This window comes from Oncorhynchus keta, chromosome 23, assembly GCF_023373465.1.
Source record: "Oncorhynchus keta strain PuntledgeMale-10-30-2019 chromosome 23, Oket_V2, whole genome shotgun sequence".
Taxonomy (NCBI): Eukaryota; Metazoa; Chordata; class Actinopteri; order Salmoniformes; family Salmonidae; genus Oncorhynchus; species Oncorhynchus keta.
The window spans coordinates 12,865,456-12,881,310 of record NC_068443.1 but is presented as its reverse complement, the minus strand read 5'-3'; the positions used below and the strand labels follow the sequence as shown (position 1 = coordinate 12,881,310).

Here is a 15,855-nt window from a genome sequence, read left to right as displayed (position 1 = left end):
AATCATATCAATGTAGTACTAAAACAACATGAGGTAGAACAAACAAGCCAAAAAAATAAGAACACGAGAAGTAATTCATATACAGGGTCAGTTTCAATATCATATATACAATGTGCAGTGATACTGGAGTGATGGAGGTAGATATGTATAGGGGTAAGGAGACAGGGATACTGGAGTAATAGAGGTAGATATGTATAGGGGTAAGGTGACAGGGATACTGGAGTGATGGAGGTAGATATGTATAGGGGTAAGGAGACAGGGATACTGGAGTGATGGAGGTAGATATGTATAGGGGTAAGGAGACAGGGACACTGGAGTGATGGAGGTAGATATGTATAGGGGTAAGGAGACAGGGACACTGGAGTGATGGAGGTAGATATGTATAGGGGTAAGGAGACAGGGACACTGGAGTGATGGAGGTAGATATGTATAGGGGTAAGGAGACAGGGATACTGGAGTGATGGAGGTAGATGTGTATAGGGGTAAGGAGACAGGGACACTGGAGTGATGGAGGTAGATATGTATAGGGGTAAGGAGACAGGGACACTGGAGTGATGGAGGTAGATGTGTATAGGGGTAAGGAGACAGGGACACTGGAGTGATGGAGGTAGATGTGTATAGGGGTAAGGAGACAGGGACACTGGAGTGATGGAGGTAGATGTGTATAGGGGTAAGGAGACAGGGACACTGGAGTGATGGAGGTAGATATGTATAGGGGTAAGGAGACAGGGATACTGGAGTGATGGAGGTAGATATGTATAGGGGTAAGGAGACAGGGATACTGGAGTGATGGAGGTAGATGTGTATAGGGGTAAGGAGACAGGGATACTGGAGTGATGGAGGTAGATATGTATAGGGGTAAGGAGACAGGGATACTGGAGTGATGAAGGTGACAGGGATACTGGAGTGATGAAGGTGACAGGGATACTGGAGTGATGAAGGTGACAGGGATACTGGAGTGATGAAGGTGACAGGGATACTGGAGTGATGAAGGTGACAGGGATACTGGGTGATGAAGGTGACAGGGATACTGGAGTGATGAAGGTGACAGGGATACTGGAGTGATGAAGGTGACAGGGATACTGGAGTGATGAAGGTGACAGGGATACTGGAGTGATGAAGGTGACAGGGATACTGGAGTGATGAAGGTGACAGGGATACTGGAGTGATGAAGGTGACAGGGATACTGGGTGATGAAGGTGACAGGGATACTGGAGTGATGAAGGTGAGGATACTGGAGTGATGAAGGTGACAGGGATACTGGAGTGATGAAGGTGACAGGGATACTGGAGTGATGAAGGTGAGGATACTGGAGTGATGAAGGTGACAGGGATACTGGAGGTGAAGGTGACAGGGATACTGGAGTGATGAAGGTGACAGGGATACTGGAGTGATGAAGGTGACAGGGATACTGGAGTGATGAAGGTGACAGGGATACTGGAGTGATGAAGGTGACAGGGATACTGGAGTGATGAAGGTGACAGGGATACTGGGTGATGAAGGTGACAGGGATACTGGAGTGATGAAGGTGACAGGATGGATACTGGAGTGATGAAGGTGACAGGGATACTGGAGTGATGAAGGTGACAGGGATACTGGAGTGATGAAGGTGACAGGGATACTGGAGTGATGAAGGTGACAGGGATACTGGAGTGATGAAGGTGACAGGGATACTGGAGTGATGAAGGTGACAGGGATACTGGAGTGATGAAGGTGACAGGGATACTGGAGTGATGAAGGTGACAGGGAGGTGATGGAGGTAGATATGTATAGGGGTAAGGAGACAGGGATACTGGAGTGATGAAGGTGACAGGGATACTGGAGTGATGAAGGTGACAGGGATACTGGAGTGATGAAGGTGACAGGGATACTGGAGTGATGGAGGTAGATATGTATAGGGGTAAGGTGACAGGGATACTGGAGTGATGAAGGTGACAGGGATACTGGAGTGATGAAGGTGACAGGGATACTGGAGGATGAAGGTGACAGGGATACTGGAGTGATGGAGGTAGATATGTATAGGGGTAAGGAGACAGGGATACTGGAGTGATGGAGGTAGATATGTATAGGGGTAAGGTGACAGGGATACTGGAGTGATGGAGGTAGATATGTATAGGGGTAAGGAGACAGGGATACTGGAGTGATGGAGGTAGATATGTATAGGGGTAAGGTGACAGGGATACTGGAGTGATGGTGGTGACAGGGATACTGGAGTAATAGAGGTAGATATGTATAGGGGTAAGGTGACAGGGATACTGGAGTGATGGAGGTAGATATGTATAGGGGGAAGGAGACAGGGATACAGGAGTGATGGAGGTAGATATGTATAGGGGTAAGGTGACAGGGATACTGGAGTGATGGTGGTGACAGGGATACTGGAGTAATAGAGGTAGATATGTATAGGGGTAAGGTGACAGGGATACTGGAGTGATGAAGGTGACAGGGATACTGGAGTAATAGAGGTAGATATGTATAGGGTAAGGAGACAGGGATACTGGAGTGATAGAGGTAGATATGTATAGGGGGAAGGAGACAGGGATACTGGAGTGATGGAGGTAGATATGTATAGAGGTAAGGAGACAGGGATACTGGAGTGATGGAGGGAGATATGTATAGAGGTAAGGAGACAGGGATACTGGAGTGATGGAGGGAGATATGTATAGGGGGAAGGAGACAGGGATACTGGAGTGATTGAGGTAGATATGTGTAGGGGTAAGGTGACAGGGATACTGGAGTGATTGAGGTAGATATGTGTAGGGGGAAGGAGACAGGGATACAGGAGTGATGGAGGTAGATATGTATAGGGGGAAGGAGACAGGGATACAGGAGTGATGGAGGTAGATATGTATAGGGGAAGGAGACAGGGATACAGGAGTGATGGAGGTAGATATGTATAGGGGTAAGGAGACAGGGATACTGGAGTGATTGAGGTAGATGTGTATAGGGGTAAGGTGACAGGGATACTGGAGTGATGGTGGTGACAGGGATACTGGAGTAATAGAGGTAGATATGTATAGGGGTAAGGTGACAGGGATACTGGAGTGATGAAGGTGACAGGGATACTGGAGTGATAGAGGTAGATATGTATAGGGGGAAGGAGACAGGGATACTGGAGTGATGGAGGTAGATATGTATAGAGGTAAGGAGACAGGGATACTGGAGTGATGGAGGGAGATATGTATAGAGGTAAGGAGACAGGGATACTGGAGTGATGGAGGGAGATATGTATAGGGGTAAGGTGACAGGGACACTAGAGTGATGGAGGTAGATATGGGGATAGAAGCTTTTCAGGAGCCTGTTGGTGTCTATGGCTTGTTTGGCTGGGGTCTGTAACATGGTATTTTCTAATGATTCCCAAGTTATCTGAAATAGTAGACTGTGTGTGGTCAAAACCTTGTATCCCGTCTTGATTAGGCCACCCACCCACACACACACACATTGAATACTGCTCAAATGGTTGGTATGTCAATTGAGTACATTTGTACTTTCTCTTTTTACTGCTTAATCAACAGCCTCTATGGCATTTGAGGACACTGGGGCTTTGTCTTTACTATTGAACTAAGCAGTGTGGAAGGTTTTCTTAGGGGATGTTCTGTTACTAAGACAACAAACAGATTTTAAACAGACAAGAATTCCACACACACAGTTATAGTAAAGTATCATTTTGGTCACATGAACTAGCCTATACAAAGTACAAAATGAGCACACAGAGTTTCTGTACAATCTGCTGGATGTAGATTCAGTAAACTGCATTGAACCAATGACAGGGAGGCTGCCATTAACCAATAACAATATCTGAACTACTTATGTTCTGTTACCAAGACAACAAATTAATTCTTTACTGGCTCAGAAGGAGCCATAAACCCAAAGTTTCTTCTCTGTGATCACAGGGTCTTACGGCTAGGTTTGAGATGTATACGGTTTGTCTGGTTAACACACATGATCCAGTCTTCTCTCAGGCTTACAGAGCATCACATAGAATTGATAGTTGTCTCTGGCATGTCACTAAAGAGGTGAAGGTCCTGAGGTTGTGAACTAGCAGATGCCACAGAATCAGCCCAATTCTGGCAGGCATGAGATAATAAAACTATGGGCCAGACGACTCAGTTCCTACACAGTGAAGTTGTTTCTCTAATTTGATTAAACAGAGAGAGGAAGAGAGGAATAGAGGGTGAGAGGAAGAGAGGAAGAGGGGGAGAGGGAATGGAGAGATGCACTCCTAATTACTGTGCCATCTGCCCATTCCTGGACTGCAGCCAACTCTACAGGCAGCTGGGATAGAGGGATGGGGGAGGGAGAAAAGAGTGAGATGGAGGAAAAGAGAGCGGGGGAGGGTGAGAGAGAAACAGAAAGGAGGGTTGGAGCAAGTAGAACTCACAAGAGGGAGATGGAGAGAAAAAAAAGAGGGAGGGGAGAGAAGGAAAAAGATGGAAGGTGAACAGTCGACACTGTATAGAGGAGGTTTAGTGAAGTCATCAAGCCTCATTCTTTACCTTAAGCAATGGACGGGCGAGAATGCTGGGCTGGAAGGAATGCATGCACATCTCAAATAAATGGCCTACAAATAAAACCCACTATAAATACAGAAGTCTAAATAAATGAATGGGTGAATGAGTGGGGCTCAGTTTATTTTTTCACCTCGTTGGCAATGCAAAAGCACACAGCTGTGGGGCTGGAGGCCCTCTCTCTCTCTGCCAGTTTGGCTGCCGTTCTAAAATCTGGGGTTATAGTCTGGGGATTGGTGTGCGTCCACATTACACACACTGACAATGAGGGCTGGGAGGCAGTTTAGGCATGTTGGATGCAGCACATGTGTGTAAGGGAGTGGGTTGGGTGAATGTTTTAGATGAGGGAGCATTCCTGAAAGTGAGTGGGGAAAGGTTTGAATATGGTTGAGTGACACGGTTTCTTGCGTAGGTGGACTCATTTTGGGTTGGAAGGGGCAAAAGGTCTGAAACAGGTTTGTGTTCTTCAGGGACAATAGGCAGACTAAGGTGTGGCAGTCTGGTACTAGGAGGTAATGGTGGGAGGAGGGGGGCAGTACTTACTGAAGAGGGCAGGCCAGGGGGAACTTTCCTGATCTTTTTTGGCTGGCCATCTGAGGAGACACACACAGTGAGTACATAGATGAAACAACAGAGTTATGAATGCAGTGTTAACAGTTCGGGCATATCGATGAATGGGTTCATTCATGCTGTGAATGGGTTCATTCATGCTGTCCATTAGGTAAGCTCTGTGCTGGTAGGAATATGTCTTTATGAGCCCTTATAAATGCCTTAATCAAACGGAATCTTATCCAACCAGTGTGTTTATGCAATGGTGTCACCCCCCCGCTCCTCCCATTGAACCCCTGGCTGGTTTAGCAGAAGTGAGATTTCTCTGGTTGTTATTTTAAACATCAGTAGGAGAAGTGAGGGTAATCACAGTCCTACAAATACACCAGAATAAAGAGCAACTCCTTCACATAGTAATAGTATTAGTGGAGTGGATATGGTCGTGAATTCCATGTGATTTTACAAGGGACCTGCCAATTAGGTGACACTATGAATTGTTTCATGTAATTCAACAGCAGTAAGCATAAGCAGTAGAAATAGAACTGGAAGCTCATTTTAAAAAAGACCCTCCAATATGACTAGAAGGAAACACCATGGAACACTGCTTTACATTGGAATGTTGGTTCTACATTGGAATGTCGGTTCTACATTGGAATGTCGGTTCTACATTGGAATGTGTGCTCCATCTTCCTTGCATTCTATGGGATAATATTCTGTGGTTTCTGTCCTTACCCATGCTCTCCTGGGTGGATCTCCTGCGAGGATTGAACTGGGAGGGGTAGAACTGGGAGCCTGACTTCAGACCCGAGGGGGACAGGGCATCAGGACTGGGCATGGGCATCTCACTGGGCATAAAGCCCGGCTACACGGGAGGAGAGAAGACCAGGTCAGTCACACAAATACTGCTAGAGACAGTAATGTTTACAGAGGGGACGAGAACGACGAGGGGAGCAGGGCGAGGGGACGAGAGGGACGAGGGGAGCAGGGCGAGGGGACGAGAGGGACGAGGGGAGCAGGGCGAGGGGACGAGAAGGACGAGGGGAGCAGGGCGAGGGGACGAGAAGGACGAGGGGAGCAGGGCGAGGGGACGAGAAGGACGAGGGGAGCAGGGCGAGGGGACGAGAAGGACGAGGGGAGCAGGGCGAGGGGACGAGAAGGACGAGGGGAGCAGGAGAGAGGACGAGAAGGACGAGGGGAGCAGGAGAGAGGACGAGAAGGACGAGGGGAGCAGGAGAGAGGACGAGAAAGACAAGGGGAGCAGGAGAGAGGACGAGAAAGACGAGGGGAGCAGGAGAGAGGACGAGATGGACGAGGGGAGCAGGAGAGAGGACGAGAAAGACAAGGGGAGCAGGAGAGAGGACGAGAAGGACGAGGGGAGCAGGAGAGAGGACGAGAAGGACGAGGGGAGCAGGAGAGAGGACGAGAAGGACGAGGGGAGCAGGAGAGAGGACGAGAAGGACGAGGGGAGCAGGAGAGAGGACGAGAAAGACAAGGGGAGCAGGAGAGAGGACGAGAAAGACAAGGGGAGCAGGAGAGAGGACGAGAAAGACAAGGGGAGCAGGAGAGAGGACGAGAAAGACAAGGGGAGCAGGAGAGAGGACGAGAAGGACGAAGGGAGCAGGGCGAGGGGACAAGAAGGACAAGGGGAGCAGGAGAGAGGACGAGAAAGACAAGGGGAGCAGGAGAGAGGACGAGAAGGACGAAGGGAGCAGGGCGAGGGGACGAGAAGGACGAGGGGAGCAGGAGAGAGGACGAGAAAGACAAGGGGAGCAGATTCACAATAAAAATGACTCAGCGGAAGAGACCACAACTACAGATGGGAGAGCTAGTCACAAGAGGGGAAAAAACAAGTTGGAAAATAAGTGACTGATTTTACCTGTGCTCCAAAAGAAGAGTAAGGTCCTCGCTCAGCTTTGCCTGTAAAAACAGAGGGACAATCAGGGCAGGACATGGTAAAAACCTTTAAAGGCCGTTTCACTCATCTCCAGCACATTAACAACCAATCTGACCTGTTCACCTTTCTCCAGTTGGGCCCCTTATCTGCCACCCGCCCGCCGTGTGAGGTGCTCTATATGAAGGGTTGTATTTATGACTTTAGACAGGATCAAAACAACTTGGCTCGTTATAGAGGGTCCGAGGGTAATTAAAGCCTAACCCCCATCTCTGCTCTCCTGACAGCTCAGCTGAGAGACACACAAACATGCTATAGGCCACACTAATCCCTTGGGAGAGGTTTGTTTGTGCTACTAAACCCCTCAACCCCCCCGCCCTTTGTCATGATGGGGACGTCCAATCAGCTGAGCTAAATTAAATGGAAGGCCAGGGAGAGAACCTGTTCCAGATACAAGATCTAAAACATAGGCCAGGATGGAGGAAATATATTCAGATCTCCTTACCCACAATTCCTGAGCCGAACATAGGGGTGGAAGCCAGGCATTCGTGCTCATTGTAATGAGTTCCTTCACCATAACCCTGGAGGGAAGAAGAGAAACAGACAAAAGAGAGAGATGAAGAATTTAAATCAAATGCTGTGTCTTAAAACAGATTCAACATGACCATCTACAAGCAAAACGCACTGTGCCTGTGAGCTCTTTGGACCAAACTGTTATGTCCAGATAAGACTAGTCATATGGATGAGTAATATCCCCGGTGGACGATATCAGGGATATGGATTAGTAACATGTTGATACACTACATGACCAAAAGTATGTGGACACCTGCTTGTTGTACAGCTCATTCCAAAATCATGGACATTAACATTGAGTTGGTCTCTCCTTTACGGCTTATAGAAGCCTCCACTCTTCTAGGAAGGCTTTTAACTAGATGTTGGAACATTGCATGACTTGTTCTTGTGGCTGAATGGAAACATTAGTGAAGTTGGGCATTTAGGCCTGGCTAGAAGTTGGCGTTCCAATTATCCCAAAGGTGTTCGATGGGGTTGAGGTCAGGGCTCTGTGCAGTCCAGTTAAGTTCTTCCACACAGATCGACAAAACCTTTTTGTATAGACCTCGCTTTGTGCATGGGGACAATGTCATGCTGAAACAGGAAAGGGAATGCCCCAAACTGTCGCCACAAAAGTTGGAATTACAGAATCGTCTAGAATGTCATTGTATGCTGTAGCGTTAAGATTTCAATTCCCTGGAACTAAGGGGCTTAGTCCAAACCATGAAAAACAGCCCCAGACCATTATTCCTCCTCCACCAAACTGTACAGTTGGCACTATGCATTAGGGCAGGTAGCGTTCTCCTGGCATCCGCCAAACTCAGATTTGTCCGCCAGACGGTGAAGTGTGATTCATCACTCCAGAGAACATGTTTTCACTGCTCGGCATTGCACATGGTGATCTTAGGCTTGTGTTTCGGCTGCTCAGCCATGGAAACCAATTTCATGAAGCTCTCGACGAACAGTTCATGTGCAGACGTTGCTTCCAGAGGCAGTTTGGAACTCGGTAGCGAGTGTTGCAACGTGCTTCACCACTCGGCGGTCCCGTTCTGGGAGCTTGTGTGGCCTACCATGTCGCAGCTGAGCCATTGTTGCTCATGGATATTTTCACTTCACAATAACAGCAATTACAGTTGACCAGGGCAACTCGAGCAGGGCAGAAATTTGATGAACTGACTTTTTGGACAGCTGGCATCCTATGACAGTGCCACGTTGAAAGTCATGAGCTCATCAGTAAGGCCATCCTACTGTCAATGGTTGTCTATGGAGATTGCATGGAGGTGTGCTCGATTTTATACACCCGTCAGCAATGGGTGTGGCTGAACTAGCCGAATCCACTAATTTGAAGGGGTGTCCACATACACATACACACACAAAAGTGTAGTGTGCAGTGTTCCCTTACCCGTCCCTGGTTGAAGGAAGGGCTGTTCTGTTCTCCAGATGCCCAGGGGGTAGAACCGCTTCGCTCATCCATACCTAGAACACAGACCATGGAACACAGGGTTAGACCTGAGAGGTGTTGGACTGGAAAAGGAGGGAGAAAAGGAGCAACTAAATACTTATTCTAAATTACCCCTAGTCGCCCCCACCCGAGTATTGATAGGTTTGAGTGGGTTGGAAATGTGTGCAGAATATGCCAAAAATTCCACCCAGCCAATCAAGGTGGAGCATTACCATAACGTCAATACCCATCCATCCAATCTTTTCAGAGTCTCACTAGTACCTATAAGATAGAGGCTGGAGGGTGGCCTGCTTCCGAACTGCCTGGGAGTGCTCCAAATAACCTTTGGTTGAGCACTGCTACTTCAGCTCCCAGTGTCCACTCTGCCACTAACATGCTGCCGCGGGTTCACCAGACACGATCAGGACACAGGTTGAAATATCACAAATTAACTCTGAACCAACTATATTAATTTGGGGACAGGTGTTGCTGTTGCTAGCTAATTTGTCCTGGGAAAAAACATTGGGTTGTTATTTTACAAATGCATAAGGTCCTCTACACCGACAAAAGGGTAAACAGAGTGTGTTTTAGTAATCGCTCCTCCTTCAGGCTTCTTCTTTAGACTTTATATGGAGGTTGGCAACCAACTTTAATTTAAGCTGCATTACCACTACCAACTGGATTATGGACCTCAGTTCATCTTTCAATCACCCACGTCGGTATACGCTCCTAAAAACCAATGAGGAGGTAGGAAAGACGGGACTTGCAGCGCGTCACAAATTGAACCAAGTTCTATTTTAGCGCCTGGCTACACAGACACGTGTGAGCAGTGTGGGTGCAAATGCTTGAAAAACACGTTAACTGTCTTTAAAGATGATTCGTAAAAATCCAAATAACTTCACAGATCTTCATGGTAAATGGTTTAAACACTGTTTCGTGCTTATTCAATTAACCATAAACAATTAATGAACATGCACCTGTGCAATTAAGGTCACAGTTATGAAAACTTAGTACACTAAAAAGAGGCCTTTCTACTGACTCTGAAACACACCAAAAGGAAGATGCCCAGGTTCCCTGCTCATCAGTGTGAAGATGAGGCCTGTTGTAAGGCAGGTCCTCACCAAACATCACCAGCAACAACGTCACCTATGGGCACAAACCCACCATCGCTGGACCAGACAGGCCTGGCAAAAAGTGCTCTTCACTGACGAGTTGCGGTTTTGTCTCATCAGGAGTGATGGTCAGATTCGCATTTATCGTCTGAGGAATGGGCGTTACACGGAGGCCTGTACTCTGGAGCGGGATCGATTTGAAGGTGGTCTGGTGCGGTGTGTCACACGGTCATCGGACTGAGCTTGTTGTCATCGCAGGCAATCTCAACGCTGTGCGTTACAGGGAAGACATCCTCCTCCCTCATGTGGTACCCTTCCTGCAGGCTTATCCTGACATGACCTTCCAGCAAGACAGGTATGTCAGTGTTCCGGATCTCAATCCTATTGAGCACGTCTGGGACCTGTTCGGCGGGTGAGGGCTAGGGCCATTCCCCCCCAGAAATGTCCGGGAACTTGTAGGTGCCTTGGTGGAAGAGTGGGGTAACATCTCACAGCAAGAACTGGCAAATCTGGTGCAGTCCATGAGATGTAATGCAGTACATAATGCAGCTGGTGGCCACACCAGATACTGACTGTTACTTTTGATTTTGACCCCCCCTTTGTTCAGGGACACATTATTCAATTTGTTAGTCACATGTCTGTGGAACTTGTTCAGTTTGTCTCAGTTTTTGAATATTTTTATGTTCATACAAATATTTACACATGTTAAGTTGCTGAAAATAAAACACAGTTGAGAATAAAAAACAGTTTATTTTTTTTGCAGAGTATGTGTGTACATTTATTTTGTGACAGGAGCAGTGTGGTCAGCATGTTAGTGTGGCTAAGAGCTGTAGGAAGTTTGAATAATTAACACCAAGCATGAGGCTCCTACAATCATCCTCAACATTTGTCATTCTCCCACTTCACTCCTTTACATTTTTCCACAGCAATGCAGTAGCAGTTAATATCCCCATCCCCTTACACCCTCTTTGCATGACAACAGACTAAGGGCTACACATTAACAGAAGGGACACAAGTCATGTAGCCATGTTGTCCCTGGTCAAATGATTAGCATTGAAAAAGGGGGAAAGTAGGAAGAGTGTTTTAAAAATTGGTGAAGCAGCAATTCTCTCCCTCCAGCCTCCTCTCTTACCACTACCCAGCATCTCTGGGGGGAAGCTGTGGCTTAATTGTGTGCTGATCTGCATAATAGTGCATATTAATGAGGCGCTGCTCTATGAATATTCATATTTTTTTGTTTTGTTGTCTAATTAAAAAAACAGAGAGGCGGAGGCGAGCGGGTAGGAAGACGACGATCAGCCATCGAGGAGAATGATGGTCCAGAGTGGAGTGAGCTGCTACATCACCGTGACAACTGATCTATAGGAGAGATGCCAGCGGAATGGCAGATGGAGGAGACGAGGGGCTTGTTGCCTCAACGGGATGTCACTCTCCATGTCAATCAGTAGTGAGGAAATGTACACAGCAGAGACATAGAACAGCACACAAGGACCAGTCCCTTCCTCTGCTGAAAATGACAAGTGATTCTCCTAGTCATTTCCCAGGGAGATCACAAAGGTGCCAACTGAAGGGATCATTGACCAGGGACCTCACGATATCACCAAACACAGGTGCCGATACGATATGCATTAGGATTCTCACAATTCTATATGTCGTGTGATTCAATACTGTGATTTTTTAAATTTCATGTTCCAAACATATTTCTCACCACATGCCTGTTGCACAGGGATTAGAGAGCCATGAGAAAAACAGTTTTGATCAGTCATGGAAATAAAAGTGCTGAAAACATGTTGGCGCCCTATTTATAAAAGATGAACAACAAGCTATGAAGGAAACACACTGAAGTTTTGGTGCAGGTACAGCAGGTATACCCAACTAGAAATACAATCAAATATAATATCCTGATATGCAACTATCAATCACGGAGTGTAAAAAAAACATTAACACCAGTTCTTTCCATGTTAGACTGCTGAATCCAAGTCAAATCTATGATCCCTTATTGATGTCACTTGTTAAATCCACTTCAATCAGTGTCGATGAAGGGGAGGAAACAGGTTAAAGGATTTTTAGGCTTCGAGACAATTGAGACATGGATTGTGTGTGTGCCATTCAGAGGTGGAATGTGCAAGACAAAATAATTAAGTGTCATTGAACAGGGTATGGTGGTAGGTGCCAGGCACATAGATGTGTCAAGAACAGCAACGCTGCTGGGTTTCACACTCAGTTTCCTGTGTGTACGAAGGATAGTCCACAACCCAAAGGACATCCAGCTGACTTGACAACTGTGGGAAGCATTGGTCAACATGGGTCAGCATCCCTGTGGAACACTTGACACCTTGTGGAGTCCATTCCCCGACGAATTGAGGCTGTTCTGGGGGCAAAGGGGGGGTGCAACTCAATATTATGAAGGTGTTCCAAATGTTTGGTATTCACCCACATTTAAATGTAATCTAATAATATATATATATATATATATATATTTTTTTTTTAATTACTTTGTCGCAGCTTAACATTTGTACCTTTTGGCATGTGCTAAACTGCGAGCCTAAAAATCACCTTCTGACTACTTGTTCAGACCACAGTCTAGATATCCACAAGATGCGTTAAACCTGAGGTTAACCATCTCCATAACCCTGTCGAGGGCTGCCAAGACAAACATTATGATGACGTCTTGGTGTGGTCTCCTCCTCCTGCCAAACCAGGCCGGACCTCAGATGCCATCTTCACAAGCCACACAATCCACATTCCCCTCAAGTCAACAGTATGAATGGGCGCCTAAAATGGAGTCATCTGAAGAATGTGGAAAACTTAGCATAGCCGCTGGGGTAGGAAATGAACACGGTGAGTATCCCTTACTGTTCTTTAGGAAGACTGACAAGTGCAAAGGAGGGGAGATGCAGATCTGAACTGACACCATGGGGATAAAGGAGAGCTCTGCAGGTACCTAGAACCCCTGTCCCCGGGCTATTCACAGATTCTCCTGGGGAGGGAAGGGAGGACTGGAAGTCAGGAGGGAATGGAGAGGGGGTTTGGAATGCATTGAAGGAAGTGCTCTGCTAGACCTTCTGGGTTAAGTTGTAAGTAGCATCACGACTCTTATTGCAAGATATTTTTATGGTTGTCCAGCGATTTGAAGTGTATTAAAAAAGGTATGGAGGGAAAGTTCGTTTAAACCAGGGAGATACAAATATGAAGACTGTTTCACACCACACAAATGACTCACATTGAGAGGGAGAGCGCAAGTGAGCAACTCTGAAGTAAAACATCAAAATAGCTTTCATGCATATTCATTACGAATTCACATTTTTTTATTCCACATTTTCCTTCTAATTAACAGAGCTGCTGATTAGTAGATGAAGGAGAGAATAAGTGACAGACTCATCTAAGTAGACTCCTCTGTATTGCTCAAACTTCAAATGGCTGCCTCCTACAAGTCGTTGCCATGACAGCCTGATATAAGACACTACTACAACATAGAAAACAACAGAGCTCCTGTCCACAAATCCCTTGTTTCACACATCCATAGAAATTGTTAGAAGAAAGGACCCCGTATTGAACTCCACATTTTATGGACTCAAAATATGACAAATTAATCAATAATCTTGACAGTGGTTTCTCTACTATGTTGCAGAGCCATTGCTGACTAGAACAACCCTAACATACGTGAGGCAAGGACTTTACACCGTAACCACTTTTATGGGGTTTGCCGGCAGGGAAACTTGTGTGCATGCGTGCGTGCGTACGTCAGTGAATGTCTCAGAGAGCGAGAGGGTTGAGTCAGGACAGACACGTTCACTATAGCGACCTTCCCTTTAAACCCGGGCCTCACCACCCCTTTAAGAGACTGAGGCTGGTCTATAATTAACACAGGAAGAGATAGTGGAAACGGAGCAGTCAGTCTGAGTCACTGGCTCTGAGAATACAGGACTAAAACACAGGGAACATGCAGACACATGTACACACGTAAGAGGTGTACTGTCTGTCTACACTTTCTTCTTTCTCCTGTATGACAGAAATGTGAGTCACCCAGACAAGGCAAAATGACTAATAAGTATTAAGGAGCGCGATTGTGATTTAAGGAATGTCTAGAATGGAAATGCAACAGTATGATGAGTCTCAAATGATTCATACGAGCCGGTGTTAAGATGCCGAGAGGACAATATTAAACACCAATTTTACATTAAACTTCAACATGATTAATATTGAAGATATTTTTTAAATTATTGAAGTTAGAAGCTACAAGCATTAGGCTAAATCCTTCAGAAAATGCTGACCTTAGTAGCGGGCTCAACACAACTGGAAAGCCTCTTTATATTCTGGACAATGTATGTTATGTTTAAAGCTCTGTGTTTTGAGCAGTCAGACATAGTATGCCTCTAGACCACACAAGGAATCCAATTCGTATGCAAATCTGATCGAGTTACTAAATGACCAATTCCATTTCCATTCACATGAAGGAAACTTCCTAAAGAACAGAAAGTTCATGCAAAACACACTCTGCTCTTCTGCATTTAGCCAAAGCCAGGGTTTAAAAATACCAGTTCAGATTCTCAGTTTCTGGTTGCCAGTAAATGAAACTTGGTTGGAAGTTAGGTGGCACCTCAAGGGAATCGCACATACCCACCTAATGTCAGAGAGAACCAGGGATGCATGACAGCTCCTATGGGTAGAAGTTTGTCCTTGACACAGATCAATGATCAGTTCACCCCTCCCCCAAAACAGACCTTAGCCCAGTATCCAGGGCCAGGGTAAATTCATCCTAATCCATGAGTCCTTGACAATACATGGCAGCCATTTTACACCCGACAGGGATGAGCCCGAGCACCATTGAAAAACATCCATTTTACACCCGACAGGGATGAGCCCGAGCACCATTGAAAAACAGCCATTTTACACCCGACAGGGATGAGCCCGAGCACCATTGAAAAACAGCCATTTTACACCCGACAGGGATGAGCCCGAGCACCAGAGAAAAACAGCCATTTTACACCCGACAGGGATGAGCCCGAGCACCATTGAAAAACAGCCATTTTACACCCGACAGGGATGAGCCCGAGCACCATTGAAAAACAGCCATTTTACACCCGACAGGGATGAGCCCGAGCACCATTGAAAAACAGCCATTTTACACCCGACAGGGATGAGCCCGAGCACCAGAGAAAAACAGCTCATCAAAATGTATATAAAAAGGCAAAGCAGAGAAGATACTACCTAATGGTACCAAGGAGAAGGTATGGCAGAGAGATCCAGAACCTTCCCTCAGAAAGCCTCATCATTCTCATTGTGAAAATATGGGTGGGGTGAGGGGGCTGGGGGGGTTCCTGGGTGAAATCATACACTGGGCCACATATGTTGCCTGCCTATCCAGTTCTCTCTCGGCGGCCAAGGCCCTTTGTCTGGGCCTCTAATGAGCATTGTGGAGACCTGGGCTGAGGGCTGCAAAACAATGCCAGGAGCAGCCGTTGTATTGAGAACAGTAAGGACCTTTTGTAAACGTGCACCTTTTGTTGCTACAAAATAAGATCTAAGTGGCACTCAAGCTGTAGTTTGGATCCCTGGCCTCAACCCTGCCCATCCTTTTCATCTTATTTCTGCTACTTCAATATCCTGTTTCTTTTCAGTTAGGAGCTGAAAGGACCTACAGCAACGGTTCAGAGGTTCGAGGAGGGTGAATGAAGGTGGTGGAGGAGAGAGGATGAGGGCAAGTGATTGGGGGAAAGTGGGTTGAATGAAGCAAGGCGGTTTGAGACCGAGAGAGGACAGTAGTTGGATGTGGAGCATGGTTCTTGTGTTGATCTTTGGATG

At 46.4% G+C, this 15,855-nt stretch overlaps 1 protein-coding gene and 1 long non-coding RNA gene across 15 annotated transcripts in view; one reads left to right on the top strand and one right to left on the bottom strand.

The window, feature by feature from the left end:
- The window catches only part of tcf3a (transcription factor 3a), a 45,967-nt gene that overhangs the window by 19,334 nt on the left and 10,778 nt on the right, over window positions 1-15,855 (bottom strand). For all 6 annotated transcript variants that reach the window (XM_052476430.1, XM_052476429.1, XM_035799428.2 and 3 more), the window contains exons 4-8: window positions 8,900-8,973; window positions 7,451-7,526; window positions 6,931-6,971; window positions 5,787-5,916; window positions 5,049-5,098 (exon numbers count right to left, since the gene is read on the bottom strand). In XM_052476430.1, the coding sequence (XP_052332390.1) occupies window positions 5,049-5,098; window positions 5,787-5,916; window positions 6,931-6,971; window positions 7,451-7,526; window positions 8,900-8,973 (371 nt within the window). The remainder of the gene's footprint in view (window positions 1-5,048; window positions 5,099-5,786; window positions 5,917-6,930; window positions 6,972-7,450; window positions 7,527-8,899; window positions 8,974-15,855) is intronic.
- Window positions 149-2,485, top strand: LOC127910984 (uncharacterized). 9 transcript variants are annotated; one of them, XR_008077162.1, is made up of 5 exons: window positions 149-372; window positions 467-701; window positions 796-842; window positions 2,009-2,170; window positions 2,244-2,485. It is a non-coding gene; the product is annotated as an uncharacterized LOC127910984 (long non-coding RNA). The 9 variants fall into 9 exon arrangements; XR_008077163.1 differs by having other exon boundaries at window positions 149-419; window positions 514-701; XR_008077159.1 differs by having other exon boundaries at window positions 149-466; window positions 514-701.